This window comes from Calidris pugnax, unplaced genomic scaffold (assembly GCF_001431845.1).
Source record: "Calidris pugnax isolate Ruff unplaced genomic scaffold, ASM143184v1 scaffold138, whole genome shotgun sequence".
In the NCBI taxonomy this organism is placed as follows: domain Eukaryota; kingdom Metazoa; phylum Chordata; class Aves; order Charadriiformes; family Scolopacidae; genus Calidris; species Calidris pugnax.
The window spans coordinates 558,396-574,299 of NW_015090858.1; the positions used below are offsets into that span (position 1 = coordinate 558,396).

General features: G+C 57.4%; 1 protein-coding gene across 1 annotated transcript; it reads left to right on the forward strand.

The window, feature by feature from the left end:
• Nucleotides 1-1,583: 1,583 nt before the first annotated feature.
• MMP11 (matrix metallopeptidase 11) lies at nucleotides 1,584-15,461 on the forward strand. The gene is made up of 8 exons (XM_014943972.1): nucleotides 1,584-1,670; nucleotides 5,813-6,063; nucleotides 7,286-7,429; nucleotides 8,273-8,406; nucleotides 10,734-10,981; nucleotides 11,799-12,012; nucleotides 13,381-13,638; nucleotides 14,540-15,461. Exons 1-8 carry the CDS (start codon nucleotides 1,584-1,586, stop codon nucleotides 14,671-14,673), a joined length of 1,470 nt encoding a protein of 489 aa, XP_014799458.1. The 3' UTR covers nucleotides 14,674-15,461.
• The last annotated feature ends 443 nt before the right edge of the window (nucleotides 15,462-15,904 follow it).

Here is a 15,904-nt window from a genome sequence, read left to right on the forward strand (position 1 = left end):
CAGAGACGGCACCCGGTTTGGGGTTGGAAACGGGCAGGTGATTTCCCATCCTTTCAAACAGCAGTTCTCTCATCCCAAATAGCTGCCCTTTGGGGTTCCTTATCTGGTGTCAAGGCTCCTGGAGGTTATTCTGCTGCCTCTCGGGTACAGCCAGCATCACAGGGGTTGCTCTCCATCCCTCTCCTGGCTGGGGCACACACACTGGTGTGGGATGGGGGCTGGCAGTGGTCCCTGTGTGGGTTTCTGCCCTCAGCCCTCCTCTACCCCCTGTCTCTGGAGGGCTCGGCCATCGCGCGTTGGCTTCTCTGCCTCCCAGTCCCTGCACACAAAGCGGTGTTTCCCCGTCTCCACCAGCAGCTGGCTTCTGTCTGGGCATCTCGTGCTGTCGGGTGATGGATGAGGAGGGATCCGAGGGGCTGAGCAGGGAAAGGAGATCCACACTCCTGCCAGACGGATGATGGTGACTTCCTCCGGCGGTGCCAGTAGCTGGGGTGGGCAAGGACTGTGCCAGGCACCGCAGGGTGCCGCACCGTGACTCCTCTGTGCTCCACTAACGAGTCACAACAGCAGTAACTGGGGGTTGGGGTGGAATCAAGGGCTTTAGGTTCATTTTAAAGCCAGGCTGTGTGGGGCAAGTTGCGAAAGGAGCTGTGTTCTCTGCAGCAAACCTTGTCGATCTCCTTTGCTTTTGCATTAGCCCCTAAAGAAAGCAAGAGAAAACTGAGAGCAGAGTCCGGGCTGTGTCTGGTGTCCACTGTAAAACTTGAGAACAAAAGATCTGCAGTGCTCGGGGCCGGGCACACGCAGAGGCTGAATTCCTGCATTGCTTCGGCTCCCCTGGGAAATCCGCGTCGCTCCGTTTGCTGGGAAGCTCTCTCGGGGTGGAGAAGTGGTGGGCACCCTCCCGGCTGCCAGCCTTAATCCCTCGGGAGCCGTATCCCACAGATCCATCCCCCAAACCCGGCAGGTTTTCCCCCTGGAGCGCGGTGCTGCTGTCCCCACAGCCCGGGAGCCGGGGCGGCCGCCGGCCTCACTGGGGGCTGAGGCAGGTCCCGCAGGAAGGGTTTGATGCGCAGTGTTTGGTTTGGCTGTTTGAATCCCGCAGGGAGCCTTGGGGTAATTTTAGGCATGTTTATCCTCTGCTCGGGGAGAGACTGAAGGCACATGGAAGCAGTTATTCTCCGGCGTGTTTGTTGTGTTTGGGCTTTCACGGGCGACACACGCACACCCCGCAGCGTGGTGAGACCGGGGTGTGTGGCTGCAGAGGGGACCGGGGAGGGAGAAGAGACAGGGAGGGGAGAAGCATTTTTTTGGGGGGGAAACCCCCACTCCAGCTCATGCCGCACTTCACTTGCTCCCCCCATGCGTGTCCTGCCCTGGCACCCACGTGGGGGGCTCAGCAGAGGCAGGGTGTGCTGTGTAGGTCTTCTTTAAAAAGGGATCTTCCGAGGAAAAATTGTCCTGCAGGGACTTTTCACACCACAGGTGCTGTCGGCTCTTTCCTGCTCATCCCAATTAGGCAGACAGGGAAACGAGGGGGTCCTGGATGTTCTCACACGGGGGTCAGCCCAGCCTGTACCGTGATGGGTGGAAGCACTGCTGAGTCTGCACCCATCTGTCCAGCAAAACGAGAAGTGGAGCACTTCAGGGGTTCACTGGGGGCCACAGATGTGGGTTTAGAGGTTCACTGAGATCCTGGTGGCGATGACACCCACAAGATGAGACAGGAGGGAGATATCCTCCTCTTAGTGGGATGTGGGCAGGAGAGAGGCATCACTATCTCACAAAAGCAGCTCTGTGAAAATTAGTGGAGGAGGAAAACCCTCCCAGACGTCTCCAGGAGGTTGGGCAGGGGGACAGGGGGTGTCTTAGGGGTTTGGAGATCCCAGCTTGCACATCTCAGCAGCATTCACCCCCTGAGGGCAGAGCATCCCCCCGTGGCTCTGAGGAGGCTGCACTGAGGTGGCCGTGCCCAGCAGAGATGTCCTGGCAGTTGTCCTTGGGCTCAGCACCAGTAACTCATTGCTAACCTTAACTTGGATGCAATTGCACGATGAACAAAACAGCTCAACCCCCTTCCTCCTCTGTCCAGAGCCTGCAGCATCCCCGAGCTGTTTCTTGGTTTCAAGGGGATTTCTCGGTCATCAGATGAAGGGCTCTTGAAACCTTTGGCTGTCCCAGCATCCTGGGGCTTGTTTGCTTTGCAAGTACTCCTGTTTCTGGCAAACTGTTGCTTGGGTGACACCAGCAGCTTGGTCGCAGTGCTGTCGATGGAGCAGACTCACAAACTGTCACGTAATTAAAGTGTCTGATAATAAAAACAGTCCTGCAGTGTTTATTCGTTTGCTTTCTCTTGTTACATCAGAGCCTGGGTCTCCTCGCTCTCTCTGTGGGCATAAACATTTGCAGTCCGTCATGTTTCATGTTCCACGTTGCTTAGGAAAAATAAACATTTTCCTTTTTTTGTTGCCAACAACAACTACCACCCAGTAATCCGGAAACAAACCGTCAGGCCCCAGGAGGCAGCGCTGGATGGTGCCACAGAGCATGGGAAGGGAGCAGAGAGTGTGTGTGTTTGCCCTCAGACCCCCCGGTCCCCCTGGCCCTGTCTGGGGAGGAGCCAGTCCTGTAGCAGAAGTATTTTCTTTAAGCACAGAATTCGTAGTTCGAGGGGTTGGGAGGCTCTGCCTTGTTCTGGGGGGGGGGAGGATCAATGAACCCGGTGGCTTTGCCTCAGCTTTGTTTCCAACCAGTTTCCAGTGTTTCCACTGACCTAGACGGGGAGCTCAGGGTCTGAGCAGACCACAAACATAATCTGTTTCTGCCTTAAAACTTCCCCTGCAGCATTAGCACCTCCCGAGGCCAGTCAGCTCCTGGGACACAGCCTGACCACAGCAGAGCTGGCTCTGGTTTTACCACTGACCATCAGCTGGAGCTGCACTTCCAGATCTAACCACGGCAAATCCACACTGGGCTGGCCAGAGAGCTGCCCCATCACTCTCTGCGTGGGGATAGCAGTGCCCATCTCAGGAAAGAACATTGCTGCAGCCTCTTCAGGGGGTGCAGAGCCCCTGGGGGGGCACAGCCACCCAACGGTGGGTAGAACCGGGGTGAGAGAACTGTCTCACATGAGAACTGCAGGAGAAAGCACCTCTGCTCTCCTTCCCCAGGTGGTGAACCGAGGGCAGGAGCGCTCCGAGACGCAGGGTCATGGGTGGGAGGAGGACAGGGCCACCAGCCAAAGAGGCAGCAAACACCAGGGCCTCACCAAAAGGAGGGAGAAATGGAAAAGCAGCAGCAGAAGGGACAGGGAGGCGGGGAGAAAAGCCATGAGCTTATCCCCTAGCAGAAGAGGAAACAGCCCCCGGTGACAGGGGAAGTATCCAAGACTGATGGGATTCACGTTGTAACTTGTCCAGTCACTCCTGTCTGACGGGGAGGGGGGTCTCTTTTCATGTCCGTGCTGCAGGAGCAGGCAGGAGCCCGGGTAATTAGGTACATGACAGGGGAGACAAGTTTAAGTTCAGGGCAGGCAGCAGAGGATGGATGCGGGCAGAGGAGAGCACTGGGTTTGTCGGTGCCAGGCACTGGCCTCCCTCGTGAGGGTTTTTATGGACAGAATTGCTGATATTTGGCTGTAGCTGTGCTGCTCCGGCTGCTGCTGCTCCTGGGAGGGCAAGTGCTGCCCAAGATGCTGAGGTCAGAGATGGTCCTGGCTCCTCAGGATGGCTGGGAAGCTTCCTGGGAATTCTGGCGGGTGTTTGTCTGACCCCAGCAGACCCAGGAGCGACGGCTGCTGGATCGCAGCGCTTGAGGGCTGATGGTCCCAATGCCTGCCCTGGGCTGCAGGGACTTCCCTTTGGTCTTTGGTAATCCTTCTCCTCTGGTGGTGGGATGGGAGCAGTGGGGATGCCTTGACAGCTCCCAGCAGCAGGTTTGCAGCAGCAGCACAGCCCTCAGCAAACCCCTGAGCTCACACCTCTGGGCATTGACCCACTGCTCGGGAGAACAAAGCAGGATCACAGAATCATAGAGTGGGTTGGGTTGGAAGGGACCTTAAAGCTCATCCGATACCCCTGCCCTGGGCAGGGACACCTCCCACCAGACCAGGTTGCTCCAAGCCCCCTCCAACCTGGCCTTGAACCCCTCCAGGGATGGGGCAGCCACAGCTTCTCGGGCCAGGCTCTCACCACCCTCAGAGGGAAAAAATCCTCCCTGAGATCTCATCTAAATGGACTCTCTTCCAGTTTGAATCTCCTTTGGCTCTCCCCAGGAGAGGGTGGCTTCGGCGCTGGGTGGGAAGGATGCAACCTTAACCAAGAGGATGTTATCTAAGCCTTGGGAAGTGCCTGCAGCGAGGTGTGCCCAGCCAAGGAGACCCAAATCTCCAGCCTGAGGCGTCTCCTGAGCATTGTTTGGCGAGTGGTTTCTGCCTGTCACATTTCCCCTCGCTGGCTGTGCCTGCGGTGGCATTTTCCAGCCCTTTCCTGCCCTGGTGCTGATGTCGGTGCGGTGACGACAGGGACAGACCGGCTGTTTGTGCTGGGGCACAGCGAGGACGGGGGGCAGCTCCTGCCTCCACCCAGAGCCATTGGCAGGACCTCGCTGTGTCCCCTCCCAGGGCAGAGGACAGGAGGGCAGGAGCAGGGAGGGTCCTCCCTAGGGCAAGGTGGGGTTTGGACGGCTGGAAGCTGGGATTCATGCCAGTGGCCTTCAGCTGACCATAGAGGAGAGAAGACCTGCCTCTGAACAGGGCATCCCTGGGGGTGAGAAGGAAAAGTGCCTCCTCTCTCGGCTCCTGCTTAGAGGAGAGCCATGATCTTCAGCTCGTGTCAGTGTCCCCAGCCAGGAAGGAAACCACCAGCCTTCCTGGGAGAGCAGGGACAACGTGCTTAGCGCAGCCAAGAGAAAAATGTAAGAGAGGAATAAGCCCATCTGGTATCGGCCTCAGCCCACTCACTTACCTGGGCAACTCCCAAGGGTTTCCCAGTGCTCCCAGTCCGACAGCAAGGGCTCTCCCCAGGGTCCATCTTCACTCTCCCCACGTGCCTTGGAGCGGCTGTTCTGCACCTCCTGGTCCTGCAAAACGAGGCACATCCATCACCCCGTGTCCTGGGGCAGCAGGACCTGGCTCTGGTGGCTCTGTGGGGGCACTGGGGAGCAAGGAGCTGAAGCTCCTCCAGGCTGGGCTTTGGTGACACAGCTGCCATTATGAGCTTGGCAGAGGGTTTTGTTGGGGCTGGGAGCAAGTTGGTGGTCCTCATGGCCAGGTCCTGGTCCTCATGAGCTTTATCAGCTCCTCCTGCCTGCTGTCCTTCACAGGGGTGAACTGCCAGCCCTGGCAGCTCCTAGAGAGCTCCTCTTGGAGAGACAGGTACCTCTGACCTGGCAGGGCTCCGGTGTTGGGCCCCTACCCGGGGCCAGGAAGGAATAAAGGATGGGGGGCAAAGGGGCAGAATTCACTCCCCAGCGATTTGGTTCATTCTTGAAGGGTCTGGTTCTCATCCACAGCTTGAGAAAGCATTTCCTGCCGGCTGGCTGCCAGGGAAAAAAGTGGACCAAAAATAGCCCAGTGCTTGGGGGGTGCCATGGCATGACACAGAGCCTCCCAGGTGGGACCCGGGCTGGTGGCAGCAGAGCCCAGGGGACGGAGGATGTTTGTGGGGAGCAGTTTGTGCCCCGGCAGCGTGGGTACAGCCCTGGGTAAAGGTGGAACTCACCGCTGTGGGGGTGCTGTGGCAGCCCTCCACCCCTGCGCATCAGGACCTCTCTTCCTGGGCACAGAAGTGAGGGCTTTGCTTTTCCCTTGTAGGACGTGTCTCGAAAGCATCACACCTGGAAGGAGCAGAGCCCTTGGCTGTCGTCCTTGGTGAACGCCGTGGGGACCGGTGTGGCTGCCAAGGGTTTCCCCGTGGTGGGGGCCGAGGCGGCAGCGCGCTGGAACCCCCCCCGCTGCGGCGTGCCCGACCTGCCGGCCTCTGCGGACGGGCAGAACGGGAGGAACCGGCAGAAGAGGTTTGTCCTCTCCGGTGGACGCTGGGACAAGACTGATCTCACCTACAAGTAAGAGAAGCCTCAAAAGTGGGTCAGGCTGGTTTGCTTCTTCCTCCCCAAACCTCTCCGTGGGATGGTCCCCGGAGCACGACACGCTGTGACGTGACCCTAAGAGCCCTGAGACCGGGTACAGCCAGTGGGGCAGGGGACCCACGCGCTGAACCACCAACAGGGCCACCCCCAGCCCCTCCACCTCCCCTCACACACCAGCTCCCATAAACACACTGCCCACCCACCCCACAGCCACTGTGTCACCCCTCGGTCAGCCCCACACCAACACCCACCACCCGTATGTTCCCTTCCCCACATCAAATCCCAGACACGTGCTCCACCATCGCTCCTCTCCCGCTGTCCCTCTGCTCCCCACGGCCGCCCCGCTGGGGGCTCACCTCGACGTTTATTTTAAAAAGACTTTTTTATCCAGCTGCTAGTGATGTTCCCATAAACATGACTTGAGTGGGGAGTTTTTGCCCAAATCACCCGACACGTTCTCACTTGGAGATCGGCTGGACGGGCTTGTGGGGGGGTCGTGCTGCCCCCCCAGTCGCCCACCGGGGTGTGAGTGGAGAGGTGAGCACACTCATATGGGCTTTGACAGCACGTAAATCTCCTTTTGTTTAATTAAGTGCAGGAGACAGTTCCTCATAGCGTTAGAAGGCTATAGATAACAAAAAGGCTTCTTCCTTTATTTTTTTTTTTTCTGGTCAAGGGTGTTAAAGGAAGAAACACAGCAGAGAGGAACACACAGCAACACTGCTGAGGGAAGGGAAAGTGAGCTCCCTCCGTGGCAGACCCCACAGTCTGCCCGTGTCACAGGAGGGCAGAGGAGGCAGCAGCCTCTCTGAGCGAGCCCAGGGGCAAAAAATGCAGAGATTGAGGAGAAGAAATCACATCACAGCACTCCCGGGCACTTCTGTGGGGTCGGACTCGTGGGGGACAGACCCGGGAGATGCTCCATCACTTCACTCTGGAAAAACACAGACCTGCAGAGCTCTCCAGAGAGCTCACCTCTGGGCACACCAGCCAGAGGGTTTCCACACTGATGGGATTTATCTGCTGCACCCCTTGGAAGAGGGTGCTGGATCAGTGCTTCCATGGGTTGGAGATGTTCTGGTGGTGGGAAAGGGTGGCAGCCCTAGTGATGTTGACCCTACAGCTAGTGTCCTCATGACAGCAGTGTCCGTGGGGCAGCGGCTGATGCTCTCCTCATCCAGTGCCCGTTGCCTTTCAGAATTATCAGGTTCCCCTGGCAACTTGTGAAAGCTAAAGTGAGAAGGACCATCGAGGAGGCTTTGAAAGTCTGGAGTGACGTGACCCCGCTGACGTTCACCGAAGTGCAGGAGGGCCGGGCCGACATCGTCATCGACTTCACAAGGTGAGCAGGGTGGGCAGCAGCACCCTCCTCCCCGAGAGACCAGCACCCCCCAAGCCTCGAACCAGAGCCCAGAGCTGCCAGCACACAACTTAGGCACTTCAGGCTCATGTTTCTGCTTTCAGACACTTGGATTTTTCTGGTTTTGTTTTTATTTTCTTTGCCGGTTGGGGGCTGGTTGGTGGAAGTGCAGCTGTTCCACGCTGGCTGTGCACAGCACCCTCACTGATCGCTCATTAATTTTCCCAGTACATTTACATTTCTCTGCCCACAGGCTGTTTTCCTAAGCGTTTGTTTTGACTTTCCATCTTCAGGTCCTCCATCCTGTCCCTTGACTGAACGACGTAACTGTCTGCCCAAAGACAAATATAGTTCCTTGCTTAAATGAATCTTGGCTCCTGGCCTAAAATCGACTTTTGGCAAAATATGCACGGGGGCAAAGACTTCCCTCTGCTGCGTGTTTGCACAAAACTCATAAAGGCAAAGTGGCGGCCGTCCAAGCGGGGATGCGATAGGCGTGCTGTGTGTTTGCCCCACAGCTCTCTCAGGTGGCCACATCTCTCACGGGCTTCCCTGGGAGAACATAACAACTGCCCGGGGCTTGGTGTGACCGAGATCCTTGGTGTGACTGAGCTCCCCTTCCTCGGCGCCCTGAGGCAGAACTGAGTTTGTGGAAGCTTGTGGTGATCCAAAGGGCTTGAAAAAGTCCATCTGGAGTGGTGGGGATGAGCCCGGGATGGGAGTGAGAGCTGCTGTCCCCTCAGAGTGCTCCCCGTGATGGCCACGCGATGCTGGTCACTGGAGGTACACGGATGTTGTCTGAGGTGAGCTGTGTCTCCCCTCCAGGTACTGGCATGGAGATAACCTGCCTTTCGACGGGCCCGGAGGGATCCTGGCACACGCCTTCTTCCCCAAGACACACCGGGAGGGAGATGTCCACTTTGACTACGATGAGACCTGGACGATTGGGAACAACCTGGGTAGGGTACTGTCTCGGGGGAGGCTGGGGGGGCTCCAGGGTGGTTATCGGGGCACTTGGAAATGATTCTTGGAATGGTGTGACCAGGGAGCGTGCAAAACAGAGAGGCTGCCATCATTTTTGTGGTGTGCATTGCCATCTCCTCCCTCTTACAGCCCTACTGGAAGTTCTCAGGTCTTTTCTTGTCACCCTTGAGCCACAGCAAAGCCTGTGGCCAGGACCCTGGGTTCCTGGTGGGCTCCCCTTGTGCCCGGAGAGCAAGAGGGACACATCTGAGGGATGGTTCCTCTGCCTGGCCACGCACCCTGCCCCTTGGGAATTGCACCCAGGGCTGGTAGGAGCCCTTAGGAATAAAGCAGGCGAGGGCTGAGGAAGACTGAGGCCGACACAGTTGTTCTTCCAAAGGACGGGCTCAGCCCAGCCCCTGCACGCACTGCTCACCGCCTGCCCGCAAAGCATCTTCTCTTTCAACAAGTCCATAAAGGGAAACCACCCAGGCTCCAGCTCTGTCCCTGTGGTCTGGGAATGCTCTGACCATAAAAAATACCACATCGAGTCAAGACTCTTTTTTTCCTTTTCTTTTTTTTTTTTTTTTTTGGCTAATAATAGATCCGAGCTGGCAGCTCTTTGCTGGGGCACTGGGGGTCTGGTGTCCCGGTATCTCGTGAGATACTGCAGCACCGCCTGGGACCATCTGGACCCGTGCCCAAAGCACCAGTTTCTGCAAGACCCACCAAAATTAGCCCAGGTCAGCCCCTCCTCCCCCTTCCCCATCTATCGACAGGGACAAAGACACAATCACACAGCCCAAGTTAAACCCCTGCCCCTGGGGTTTCCCAACGCCCACGGCGATGTCAGGGCTCAGGTGGGCTCCCCCAAATTCCACGCCATTGCCAGTTCTGTCCCACCCTGAGTCTCTGTGCAGGGCACAGGACCGCTGTGTCTCCAACCCTGCTCCTGCTGACCCAAAACAAGAACCGCAGAGCACCAGATCTTTCTGCAGCAGCGTTTCTGCTCCCTGGGCAAGGGGGGCCTCTGCCACTTTTCACCCTCTGTTGGGGCTGCCTGTGTTGTTGAAGGATTTCCTACGGTCTCCCACAAAGGCAGCGTTGGAGGCAAACCAGGAACTGGAAACGGATGCCAGTTCCCATCAGAATCCAGCCCTGTTCCATGGCCTTTTTTCTCCCCCTACGTCTTCCATAAATAAATGTTGTAAAAGCTCTTTGCAGCTAATTGCCATTTAATATGCTGAAAAGAGCTTTACGATATAAACATGGATAAATCCTTGTCTCAGCACTCAGTGAGGGAGATTCTTAGCCTGGCTTTTCAGATGGGAAAGCAGAAGTCTAAGGAGGCCTAAGGTGTGCCCCGGGGTCACCCCAGAGCCACCCAGGAAGCAGGACTCCTCGGGGGGGGACCTTTTACGAGGGACAGAGCTGTGTCCCCCCCAGCACAGCTCCCTCAGGCGTGCTGTTCCTCACCTCCCCCGGAGAACCTGACAGCAGCAGGGCTCATCTGCCAACACTGGAAAGCATCGGGCGAGGAGCCTGCCAAACCAAACACGAGTGTCTGAAAGTTTGTCATAAATCACTGACACAGAAATCCCATTTTCTCAGCTGACCGAGATGTAGTTGGGTCAGCGCCATGCGAATCCATCACTCCGACATGAAGCTGACCAGCAGAGGAAGACAGGGGCTGGCTCACCTTCCCCTCCACCCTTCCCAGCCCTTCTCCAGCTGCGTCCCCCCCTCTCCCGTCCCCGAGAAGTGACCTGCTCCCCGGGAGCCAGCAGGGAAATCCTGCTTGGAACGGCGGGCCCGGCTGGCTCCCGGCCCTGCCTGTCTCATCGCAGCGTTTCTGGCTGAAGGCGAGTGAATGAATGCGCTGGGACTTGTCAACAAACAGCCCGGCTCACGAGCCCCGCTGCCTCGTACGCCTTTTCCAGCTTCCCCTGAAATCCATCAGCTTCATCCCTTGGAATCTAAACACCACCTGCCAAACGACACGTTTTTTGCAAACTGAAATCCACTTTTCCCCCTCCTTTTCTAGACCCTCCGAGGTCATGTATTCCTAAAATGTGATGTCCCATAAATCTACTGGAGTCTGGTGAAGAAGGCCCAGGCCTTGACACTGGGTGTTTTAAAATGGATTTATTTCTAAATGTGGCTTTCTGGCTACAGTCCACACGCAAGCAATAAATGAGGTCCCTCTGCTGTCCGTGTGACAAGGGCCATTAGCAAGTTCTAATCCTGCCTGATGCAGGTATCTTCCACCGTGGGCGTGATCCGAATGGGACCTGAGAGCATCTCCCATCTTTTCCCTTCGCAGGCACCGACCTCCTCCAAGTGGCCGCTCACGAGTTTGGCCACGTGCTGGGCCTGCAGCACACGGCTGTCTCCAAGTCCCTGATGTCTCCTTTCTACATCTTCCGCTACCCGCTCAGCCTGAGCGAGGACGACAAGCAAGGGATCCAGTACCTCTATGGGAAACCCAAACGGGGTCCCGACCCAACCCCAACCCAGCCAGCAGAGCTGCCCCAGCCGGACCTGGAGACTAACGAGATCACCAACGTGGAGGTGAGTCAACAGCCTGTCCCCGTCCTTCCTGACTGTCCCCATGGCGAGGACATTAGGAAACAATTCTTCACAGAGAGAGTGGTCGGGCATTGGAACAGGCTGCCCAGGGAGGGGGTTGAGTCCCCATCCCTGGCTGTGTTTAATCACAGAATCTTAGTGGTTGGAAGGGACCTCTGAGATCATCGAGTCCAACCACCAAAAAAAAACCCAAAAAAAACCCCAAAAAAACCCCAAACAAATACAAAACACACCACACCAAACGCCCACCAAAAACACCGCACCCACCAACTAAACCCCACACTCAACACCTCGCCATAAACCATAACCTTGGGCACTACAGCATGCCCTGAAGAGCCATGTCTATACGTTTCTTAAATACCTCCAGGGATGGTGACTCCACCACCTCCCTGGGCAGGCTGTTCCAGTGCCTGACCACTCTCTCAGTAAAGTAATTCTTTCTAATATCTAATTAGATAAGAACTGTTTAGATGTGGTGTTGGGGGATATGGTGTAGGGGAGTACTTAGAGTAGGGTGGATGACTGGACTCGATGATCCCGACGGTCTCTTCCAGCCTAGATGATTCTGTGAGGCCAGCAGCGGGCTCACACGTGGTTTGGTGTCCACATCATCCACCCGCTGCTGAGCCCAGGCCTGGGGTGTGCGGGGAGAGGGGGTCCTCGGGCAGCCCGTGCCCACCCCACACTGCTGGAGAGCAGGACAGCTGCCTGGACACAGGGACTTCCCATCCATTAAACCCAGCCTGGGCACGGGGGGGCTCGCTCAGGCCCCAGCTCCTGACCGTCCCCCCTTTGGCAGCCCCTGCAGCCCGAGGCCTGCCACACAGCCTTCGACGCCGCCGCCACCATCCGAGGGGAGCTCTTCTTCTTCAAGTCCCGCTACGTGTGGCGGCTGCGAGCGGGAAAGCTGCAGGACGGGTACCCGGCTCTGGCCTCCCGCCACTGGCAGGGGATCCCCAGCTCCATCGATGCCACCTTCGAGGACCCGCTGGGCAATATCTGGTTTTTCCAAGGTAAGAGCTGGACCGGGATCAGAGGGCTCGGAGATGCGTCGTCTTTACTGAGGGGCATTCAGGACCCAACAAGTTCCTGGGAGAAAAAACCTTCCGGGCATCCTCAGCAATGCAGCAATCCCTGCTGCTTGTTTCCTTCTCTAGTTTAAATTTTTCAGCAGATATTGAGGCGGGGAAGAGAGAAGGAGGGGTCACTTTTATTTTAGATACAGCTGTGATATCCCATTTTCCTTCTCAGGAAGACAAACATTTGCTTTGAGCCTGTGCCCTGGCAGTGCTGCTGGCAGAGGAGGAGGAAGGAAACCCTTGCTCCATCTCCCCAGCTGTCCCTGGAAGTGCTGTGCCAGAAGAGAGCCCCAGAGGCTTTCACAGGTTGTGGAACTCCTGCACCTGTGCCCCCAAGGCCCTGCTCAGGGGCGGACAGCATCTTCTCTGCTCCTCAGAGACCTGGAGGCAGAGCTTCTGTCATACCCCCGGACTGAATGAGCCTTCAGGGAGCCCATGTCCAGAGCCAGACAGCCTTCTGCCACCACAGGGACTAAAAACCCATCGCCCGCGGGGGGCCAGACCTGCTCCTGGCCACCTCTGCTCTTCCAGACCAGCAGCAACCCCTGTTTCAGCTTCACTATTTTCTTTTAATGCTCTTTCCAAGCGTAAATTTGATAGCAGGGACGCAGACTGAGGCAGGTACCCGGCTGCCCCGGGCGTGCGTGCCCTGTGAAACCCAGTACCCAAATCAGACCGCGTGGCCGGGCAGGCAGCGTTCCTGCACAAACACATCACTCACCACCTGACCTGCACACAAGGAATTACACTGCTGAAGCTGGCAGGCTCCTGCCATGAGTTAGAACGAGATAAGGGGAAAGTATTATGAGCCCTGGGCTAATTACAGAGATTCCCGTTTTAATCTAATCTGGGAATGTGCTACCAGTCTCTATTTCAGCTTGGCAAGTTCTTCCTGGTTTCTGTAGCTTGCTCCTTTCCAGCCACGTGCCCCCTCTACGCCTGTGCATGCCCACGGATGTTCTCCTCGAAGCGCCGAGTTTGCAGGCTGGGGGCTGGTCCCTCCAGCCAAGTCTTTTATTCTAGCTTGCACAAATAGAGGAAAAAACAGCCGCTAAAACCCTCCTCCTCGTCCCACCAGTGACACCCTCCAGGTTGGACTGAGGTGGAAGTCAACTCCTCGCACTTTGGGCATGTGTCGGTGACGGTGGCCGTGCCACCGGTGGGGTTTTTGCCTTGTGCTCACACGCAGCCTCCCCCGGGAGCCCTGCCAAGGCGCCGGCTCCAGTTGCACAGTTGACTGCCCAATTATCACACCCCAAAGAGCTCCCGAACTCCCGTCTCCCTTTCCTGTCTCCTCGCCAGATTCTCAGTACTGGATTTACGACGGCGAGAGGCGGGTATCTGGTCCCACCCCCATGGCGGAGCTGGGCCTGCCTGCGGCCCCCGTGCAGGCCGCGCTGGTGTGGGGGGCTGAGAAGAACAAGATCTACATCTTCAGCGGGGGCAACTACTGGCGCTTCAACCCGCACACCCGCCAGGTGGACAACATCTACCCCCGCACCATGGCCGACTGGCGCGGCGTCCCCCAGGAGATCGACGCGGCTTTTCAGGATGAGTTTGGTCAGTGCAGCGGGGACACGGCCGGCTCTGGGGCAGGTGCTCGGGGTGACACCACTGCCTGACTGGGAGAACTGGGCAGGATTAGACATTTGGTAGTAATGGACACTTCCCAGCCCTGGTCATATAGTGGGGAGAGAGGGGCAGCTCCCTGCGGTGGGGAGGGAACTGAGGCTTCTCCCGTAAAAGTGAGAAGTTTTGTCGTCATTAATTGCAACAATCGGCAGTTTGGTGTTTGATAGAGAAAATTCAAACTGCTGACCAAGAACTGGTCACAGAGTCCCATCCAGCTGTTCCTGCTCACAACAAAGTGGTGAGAAAACAGCAGAAAGGCTGCCCACACTTTGGCCTCAGTGGCTGACCTGAATGAAGAGGCTGCTTTTGGCATTGCCTCGTCCTCCCAGATGTGCCCAGATGTGCTGAAGGCAGCGTGGTGGTGCCACTGCAACGCTGAGGACAGCCAGGGAGGGTGCCTGGGGTGACAAGAGCGGTGACAACCTCCTTCCTCCCAGAGGATGTGGTGGGAAGGGCTCCCCACCACTTCCAGAGCCTGGATCCCAGAGCAAGTGACAGATGCTCTGCAGTGGGACGTCACAAGCTGCCTGTCACCAGCCCCCTCCAGCTGTCCTCTGCCCCCTCAGGGCCGGGCCACCACCTGGGTACAGCGTATTTAAAAGCACAGGGAATGTAAAACAAAATCCTGTGTACTCTCCCATCAAAACTAAAGCAGCATCAAGTTGCAGAGCTGAGTTCAGCTGAAATGAATCCAGCAGCATCTCCTGCCTCTTCCAGGCTCTCTTTTGGTCCTGCACATGCTGCAGGGCATCAAGGAGACAAAACGCCAGGGCAGAGCTCTGAGCTGAGCCCAGCCTGTCTCTCCTGACCCCTCCTCTCTCACCCACAGGTTTTGCCTATTTCCTGAGGGGCCGTGATTACTGGAAGTTCGATCCAGTGCAGGTGAAGGTGCTGGAGGGCTACCCACGCCAGGTCAGCCAGGACTTCTTCAGCTGCACGCCCTCCTCCAACTCCTTCAGATGAGGGGGGCACCTGCCTCCTCCGTGCTCCCCTTTCGTCACCCTGACCTCCAGCAGCCACACAGAGGGTTCCCTCTGCCATTCCTGGCTTCCTCCTAGGCTCAGCACCTGGCACGCCATGGGTCTGCCACAAGTGACCAAAGTTTGCTCCTCTTGAGTTCCAGCAGCCCCAGTCTCAGTTGCTATCGATATAAAAACATTTGCCACGTTCTTTATGGGCAAGAGCGGCCACTGAACCCTTAATGTGGCCACACTCTTCCAGCAATACCATCCCCGAAGCCATCAGGCCAGCCTGGAGTGGGATCACGCTCTCCTAATTAACCCGGACCCCATCACCTAGAAGTGACCTGATGGTATTTCCTATGTTTACATCGCTCACAGCAGCCCTTTGCCACTCCAGATGTGGGCCTGGGAGGAGGAGGAGAAGGAGGAAGGCTTCCACGGAGTCACCCCCTGGGCCTTGGCGGACACTGACTGCCTGGGGAGGGACACAGACGTGCGGCTGCTGCCGGGGCCACCCCGCCAGGGCCCCGGGGTGAGGGCCAGGGCCCCACCGCTGCCCCGCTCCCGGTTTTACGTGTATCCCCAGCGCGCGGTAGGATTTTGTACTGATTTGTGTACAGACAAGGGACCCCCTCCCTCCATCCCTCTCTCCCCCCGGCGGTGGGTGCCAGTGCTGGACGCTGCCCCGCCGCCCCCTGCGGCTCTCCACTGCACTGACGGGTCCCGCACCAGCCTGCCCGGTCCGCCCGCACACCGGGCTGGGGGCTGACCCCCCCCACAGCCCCCTCCTCCCCCTCCAGCTCTTTGCACACCCCTCGTTGCTACATAACCTTATGCCAAAATGGAAAAAAAAAAAGAGAAAAGAACCAAACAAAGGGAGTGCGGCTGGTTTCTTCCCTTCCCGTCTGCCAACCCACCCGTGCCCCGGCCGGGGACCCCCGGGGGTGGCCAGTGCCCTGACCCCAGGGGTCTCGGTGCCGGCCCCCCTTCGTGAGCGCACCATAAACAGAATCACAGAATCTTCTAGGTTGGAAGGGACCTTAAAGATCATCTTGTCCAACCGTCAACCTAACTGACAAAAATAGACCCCCACACAACAAACAAGGAGCATCATCCCTAAACCAGACCTCCCAGCACTACATCAACCCGTCTTTTGAACACCTCCAGGGATGGTGCCTCAACCACCTCCCTGGGCAGCCCATTCCAATGCCTGATAACCCTTTCAGTGAAAA

Coding starts and splice junctions, on each gene's coding strand:
- MMP11 (XM_014943972.1), top strand. CDS start 1,584: ATGGGTGGAAGCACTGCTGAGTCTGCACCCATCTGTCCAGCAAAACGA. Junction 10,982..11,798: donor ACGAGATCACCAACGTGGAG/GTGAGTCAACAG, acceptor CCCCTTTGGCAG/CCCCTGCAGCCCGAGGCCTG. Junction 13,639..14,539: donor GGCTTTTCAGGATGAGTTTG/GTCAGTGCAGCG, acceptor TCTCACCCACAG/GTTTTGCCTATTTCCTGAGG.